This window comes from Vitis vinifera, chromosome 16 (genome assembly GCF_030704535.1).
Source record: "Vitis vinifera cultivar Pinot Noir 40024 chromosome 16, ASM3070453v1".
Classification (NCBI taxonomy): domain Eukaryota; kingdom Viridiplantae; phylum Streptophyta; class Magnoliopsida; order Vitales; family Vitaceae; genus Vitis; species Vitis vinifera.
Genome location: NC_081820.1, coordinates 5,613,587 through 5,621,116, shown reverse-complemented (window position 1 = coordinate 5,621,116; position 7,530 = coordinate 5,613,587). Strand labels below are relative to the sequence as shown.

The 7,530-nt window shown below is 34.0% G+C and overlaps 1 protein-coding gene across 1 annotated transcript; it reads right to left on the bottom strand.

Moving 5' to 3' along the window:
- Positions 1–4,568: 4,568 nt before the first annotated feature.
- LOC100240781 (ethylene-responsive transcription factor 5) lies at positions 4,569–5,752 on the bottom strand. The gene has a single exon (XM_003633976.4). The coding sequence runs from the start codon at positions 5,523–5,525 to the stop codon at positions 4,692–4,694; it is 834 nt and encodes a 277-aa protein (XP_003634024.1). The 5' UTR covers positions 5,526–5,752; the 3' UTR covers positions 4,569–4,691.
- Positions 5,753–7,530: the final 1,778 nt, after the last annotated feature.

Genomic DNA, 7,530 nt, shown 5'->3' with positions numbered 1-7,530 from the left:
AAATGTCAATTACATTACCTAAATGTCTAAAACAAAAAACCAAACTTTGCTAACTATATAAGCAGTGGAAGCTGTAGGAAAGGGTCAATTATGGACTGGGCCATGAGATGGGAATTGGGCTCTCAAGAATGTCATCATCTCATCAAGCTACTCTTGTATAACCTATATACCCACTCTTTATTCCTCTTGAAAACTATCAATGTGTCGATCCAAAGATATCAACCGTCTATCATTCGCTAACGCCATATCCTCTAAGCACGTACCAATGGAGCTGATCTAGGCATTGAGGTTATCTGATTTCTCAGCCTCGTTCCTAGCAATTTGAGAAGGATGATCTGCTACTGCCTTTGCTCCTACTCCATCGTTGGACGATAATTCTATTGCATTTTTGTTTTCAGTATGTCTTCCCCTTCACATCGTCATTTTCATTTTCCTTCGTCGAGGCCCCATCATCTGAAGACACATCCACCTCTAAAGGGGGCACATAAGGCTTTCTTCCCCATGAACCATCTTTCTTGCGCACAAAATGCATGCAACAAAGTGAAGCCCAATCATATGTATCAAAGAATTTTAGTTTCTTATTGTCTATCTCCCACTGCAAATTCACATTGAAGTATTTGACAATCTTTGTGATGAACATGCCATATAGGAGGATTGAATCTTCGCTCAATGAACAAGCTTTCATATGTCATAAAATTATATACCCCATATTAATCTTCATTTCTGTCAGAATGTTGTCCACCAAAAATGTGTTCGTTTTTTTATCTCCATAGTTAGTGTGGGTGTTTTCTATATAAAAATCTTATGCCCCATTGTCTATATCTTTTATATTTGATATTCTATTTGAGTTGTCTATATCTAATAGAAAAGATTAACCCTAACATCTCTTAAGGTAAAAGAATTTGGTATAACATATAAATCTTTATTGAAAATTTTTAAATCACCCATTCACCTTCCTAGGTGTTTCCTATTGGACTTTCGATTTTTCACATACAATATGGCTAATCACTTCTTGTAGATTTTCATAAATTTGTTGTGCAAAAATGCAATGTGCATTTGAAATGGATGTTCGAGTTGTTATATATATATATATCATAAGTGATATGGAAATCGATCGAGTAATCTATTCCTTTATCTAAGAAAAGGTATTTCTAGGTTGCATGATCCAATCATTGATCTTGATATTTTCTACAATAAATTAGGTAGGTCACTAATATCATTCCCTATCCACGATTTTTTTATTTATTGAAATAATTTTACTGGAATGTAAAAGGAATCCCTTGGATGGGTAGAGATATAAAAAAGTAAGCACAATTTTGAACACTTTGTTTATGTACAAAGTAAAAAAATATTATAATTAGATTAATATCAACAATGGATCATCTTTTAATCATCCATTGAATGATAAATCATTACACGTGATGAAGATACACGATTTAAATTTCAAAAGATCTAATATTTAAAATTGTATATAAAATGGTTGGAAAGGTGGAAACAATGCTAGATAGCAAAACTAAAATCTTTGTAGACAGACCCAATCATTAGTTCCCAATAATAGGGCAAATGGAATTGGATACATAAATCAATTAATAAAATAAATATAAAAAGCTTTTATTATGTTGCTTAAGTTATATAGGAATATTTGTTGAATCCAAGAGTTAAGAATAAGTTATTCATTACCCGAAATAGAATAACCGCTTAGAATAAGGAAACATATTATATTTGTTGATAAATGCAAAATCGTATAGATAGGATCCTCATTGTACGTCTTGATCAACTAGATCGTTTCTTTATGGATTCCTATACGAAGCTTTTATAGATGTGTTTCTAGGCATTTCTTTATCATTTTGTCCAACAACAAGATTTCCTCTAATTCTATAAAAAGATTTAGAATACTCTTTTCTTAAATATGATTCACATAAGTTTCTGATTGCCTAGTATTCCACCAATTAGTAACCTAAGATTCCAAACTTTTATTAAGTGATAAAGAGATTCACTAGGGCAAAACTACTATAGATGCAAAATATAGAAGGGAAATGAACGATTTCTTTGTTTTTTTTTTTTGTCAATATTTTGTTCAACTATGAATTGCTAATGAATGCAATTCACTTGTCGACTCTCAATTTCATAGTTCTATCAAGCCTGAGTGATTACTACTCAAAACATGCTATTTTGTAGCTTGTAATTAGCTCTTTTAAACACCCTTGAGTAGTAATTGTTACCTTTTAACTCAATTGGCATGTTAGGGACCCTTGCAACCGTTTCTAATCAAATTGTGTTAAGTTTTGGTGTTTTTGATAGCTTTTTGCTCACCAAAGCAATTTAAGAATGAGGGAGAGCTGCATATAGTTCATGGCAAAGCTTTTGGAAGCTCAAATTCATGAAGAACCAAGCTTTGGAGCTCCATAGCCCTTTGCCAAAGTCGTTCAAAGTATGCAAGGAAGGAACAACGGAGAGAGGAAAAACAGAGTGAAGAAAACAGAGGACAGCAGCTGCAGTATTCTTTCGCACTTTTGGAGCACTTCCCGATGTCCATTTTCTACATGCTATATACCATTTCAAAGCTCAGGAAGTCAAGAATCCAACACTTTAAACCGTGTACGATTTGGAGCTGAAATGAGGAAGATATGGCCTTCGCAAGACAACTGCATCCAGCTGAGAGACAATTTCGCACCTTGCGAATTTGGAACTCCAACGTGCGAAATTAAAACCCAACTTGCGAAAGTGATTTTGAAACTTGCGAACTTGGAGCTCAACGTGCGAAAATGGATTCCAAGTTGTGAAATCAACTTGCGAGATTTTCGCAAGTCACCATGCAACATGCGAAATCTACATGCGAATTGGGATATTTGTGCACCGACTCTTTTAGATCTTTTCTTCAGATATTTTTGTATAAATTTTCATTCTTCTCCTTGTAATCCACCAACCATAAGATTTCTTAGCTAGGAAGGTTGGAAAAACTTCTCTATATATATTCCCTTGCATCCATTGTAAAAAAAAAAAAAGAGGGGAGATATAGAGATATAGATATATAGATATAGATATATAAATATATAGAATATACAGAGCCTTGCTCTGTTTTTTTTCTCTTTCATTTTCATTTTCTTGCTAGCCAAACATTCTCTGAGGATTTTTCCTCAGAGGATGAGAGGCTAAGCTTTTTGTCTCTTGGAGTGAGGAAAGCCGGGTAAGTTTCCGCATGCATAAATTGGAAGTTTTGTTGTTTTAGTTTTTAATGAAGAGAAAGTGTGACCCGTTAATGGTTTTTATCTTTTTAGTTAACTTAAAATGCCTTCAATTCACCTGAGCCAACACTTGGTAAGGCAAGTGATCTCCGTTCATGGAGATGCACTAGTTTATCTCTTGCGAGCTTTTGGTAGGTGGTTTGAAGGTAGGATTTTCTAGAATAGCCAATATTTGGTAAGCTTTCGGATTCCATGGATTCTTATTGCTTGCAATCTTGCTCCATGGAGGTCTAATTGTTATCTCTTGTTCGCTTTTGACGGGTAATCCAATGTTAAAGATCACCTTGAATGGCAAGTGCTAGGTGAGAGGTATGAGCCATTGCAAGGTGCATCAGTGAGAGGGATTTAGTGTTTGAACCCATTAATGGGAAGCATCTGTACCACACCGGTTAGAGAATTAACTATATGTTAATTCTCTAATGCGAGGAAAAGAAGCAAGTGATCAGAACTCCCTTTTTGTATGAGGAATCTGAGCTTAGTGATCTGAAACTCTAAGAAACACTTTTCTTTGTAAGTAAAATCAGTTACTTTATGTTAGGTTAGCTTAATACCATCCGTTTTCATTCAAACTTTTGTCTTCTTTTAAAGCTAACAAAGAAAAGAAAAAACGCCAATTCAGTTTTTGAACTAATATCAATTGCGAAGTGAAAACCCATCTCTGTAGACGATCCTAGAGCCACTATACTATGCTAGCTAAATGCTACCCCGGTATATGGTGAAATAGATTTATAAATTTTGTTGATTACTCCCGTCTGAGGATTGAGATCAAAGCACATCAATTGAGTTGAATCAATTGGAACACCAATCGGGCACGAATCACTGAGTTCTATTACAAGGTATCAAACCTATGAATCTATTCTTTGTTTTTTATTTGTGATTGAATAGTTATTCCTTGAATCTAGAAAGAATATAGAAAAAGAATAAGAGTCTACTTCAAATGAAGAATAATAAAAAAATATTGTTTCTAGATATCTCCACAATTGGTAAAATTCTAAACACCTCTTTCGATGAATTCCTGAAAGAATAACTTTTTTTTCAATGAATATTATTCGGATTTCAAGACAAAAGAACTCCTTTTCGACCATTTCTATCAAAATATTTAATATTTAAAAAAAAATACTAATTACCAAAATAATTGAGAGAAATTTCTGAAAAATATTGTAATGAAATGAAGTGGCAAAACAAGATGACATTCTATACTTATCAGGTTTACTCCTTAAGGAACACAAAAAAATATATTAGATAAAAAGAAACCTATGTACATTAGTTTCTATTAATTAAACCCTCAATTAAGTATTTTTGTGATAATTGATTTGGACGGCATTAAAAAAGAAGAGTGTGAGATTTATTATCCGTAAAAAATTTAAACATATTCAATATACTGTTCATAGAGTATAAAAGAATTCTAGTTACATTTGGATGTCTTTGGTAAGGTAAACCCTCGACTCAGACAATAAGCTGAGAATATGCTATCCAAGGATGGGGTGATAACGGCGTTAACGGTGGCAGATGGAACATTCCCTCCATGTCTCCCTCCTCCCAGACGGCCCTCCAATTTGACGGGGTTAAGGGACAAACCCCCAATACATTACTGGCTGGCGCCAGTGTGCAGTCAGATTCCGGCAAGTGCTCTTCTTGCTTTAGAACCTTAATCTCCACTTGTTGTCTCTCTTCAGTCTCAATGTCTCTCTCCCTTTTCCGGCCAGATGTCGCTGGTGGGTCAGAACCCGACCAATTATCAGCTTCAAGAGGGAAATTGAGAATAGCTTTGGAACCACGCATCTTGAAGGCAGCTCGATCATAAGCTCTGGCGCCTTCAATGGCAGTCTCGAATGTCCCCAGCCATACCCTCGATCCTCTCCGATTCGGGTCTCGAATCTCCGCCGCGAATTTCCCCCATGGCCGTCGGCGCACGCCTCTATAATGCCTGATATCGCCTGAATCGGACTCCGCCGGCGACTGAGAAACGGTGGGCTGAGGGACCGAGATGCTGAGCGGAGGTCGCCGATGACTTAATGTGGAATTTTTGGGGGATTTGGTTTCAAACTGGAAAAACCCTGATGGAGCCGAGGTAGAACAGTGGAGGAGAAAAGGGTTGTTTTCATCTTCATGGAGATCGGAGAAATTAGAGAGCGGAACAATATCTGAGGTGGAAGGACTTGAATCAGAGGTTGAAGTTTGGGATGGAACATTTACATGAGAGACGAAGCCTTCGAAAGATTCAAAGTCGAAGAGGAGCTGTTGGTGAATGAGGTGAAGCGAGGAAGCTTCTTCTGCCATATCAATGGAGATGAGCACTGGGAGGTAGTGTAGTATTGGCACTGCAAACAAGTAGAGAGAGCGAGAGTGGAGAGGAGAGAGTGTGGTGGAGCTATATATAACATGATGGATAGAAAGAGGAGGTTTCAGATGAGGTTCCTAGTTGGGGGAATGAAACTTCTTTGTGGTAGTTTATGTCGTTCCTCCGGCAAAACAAACAGTGGTTTCCAGGGTACTTCGGTTCTTCCCACATGTTTGCGTCATTGACCCATATGAATTAATCAGTGGTACACAGCTGTTGTCTACATGCCACGTGCAAGGCTGAACTTTTTTACTGTTATATATATGGGTTATGCTACATGAATAAAAAATATTAAAGAAAACCAATTCTCGAGCTTAACCAACCTTATCAACCTGCGGGGGAAAATTAATCTCGTGCACAACACATTGATATCATCTATTACAATAACCAATTATAAAATCTGTTTAAATGTTTAATATAATAATTGTCTTGGGGGAATTTTTTTTATGAAGTAGAAAAAAAAGAAAATTTTGGAAAGAGAAACTGCAATTTATTTATTTATTTTAATATAAAGTGATAAACCCAAGAGGTAAAGATATAAAATTAAATTTAAAATAAACTAAAAATTATTTTATATATATATATATATATATATATATATATATTTGGTGATATAAGTTATAATCAAGGAAAAGTAAATTTATTTTATTTTAACTTCAAATTATTTGTTGAAAAAGTTAGATGAATATTTGAAGTGTGAAAAGCAATATAATTGGTTTATGAATTGAAAAAATATTGAATAATTTCAATGAATTGAATAGTAAATGAAATTAGATTTTTTTTTTTATATAAAAATGGGGAAAAAATAGAAATAAATTTAAATAAGTAAATATTATTTTATAAAAGTAAAATAGTTATGTACTAATTATTAATTAAAAAATATATGAATAAATTATTTTTTAGCTTTTAAATTTACTAACACAAAAGAGTGGTTGAAATATTGAAAATAGAAAAAAAAATATAATTAGTAACTTGCTAATTTTTTAGTAAATTTCGATTTTGAATTTTTCGGCCATCCATTGAACACTCCTTAAATGTATAATCGATATGCCTAAACAATATCCAAGTCATGTGAAGTCATAAAAAAATTTTAAAATGTGAAAAAAGTGGAGAATTGGAAGGGTACAAAAAATGTGAGGATTCCTCACATTCTTCGTACCCTTACTAATTTTTTAGTATTTTTGGATTTTGATTTTTTCGGGTATGCATTGAATACCTCTTAAGTGTAATAAACTTATTTAAACAATATCCAAGTCATATGAGATCCCATTTTTTTTAAAAAAAAAACTTCAAAGAAGTGGAGAAATGGATTTTGATATTTTTGGGCATTCATTGATATTTTTGGGCATTCATTGAACACCTTTTAAGTGTAATGAACCTATTTAAACAATATCCAAGCCATATGAGATCCCAAAAAAAAATTTAACTTAAAAAAAAATGGAGAAATGAGAGGGTACGAGGAATGTGAGGATTCCTCACATTCTTCATATCCTTATTAATTTTTTAGAATTTTTGGATTGTAATTTTTTCGGGCATTCATTGAACACCCCCTATGTGTAATGTACCTATCTAAACAATATCCAAGCCACGTAAGATCCAAAAAAAAAACTAAAACTTCAAAGAAGTGGAGAAATGGGAGGGTACGAGAAATGTGAGGAATCCTCACATTCTTTGTACCCTTGCTAATTTTTTAGAATTTTTGGATAGTAATTTTTTTGAGGATCCAATGAACACCCCTTAAGTGTAATGAACCTATCTAAAAAATATCCAAGCCACATGAAATCCAAAAAAAAAAATTAACTTCAAAGAAATGGAGAAATGGGAGGGTACGAGGAATGTGAGGATTTCTCACATTCTTCGTACCCTTACTAGTTTTTTAGAATTTTTGGATTGTGATTTTTTCAGGTATCCATTGAACACTTCCTAAGTGTAATGATCATATCT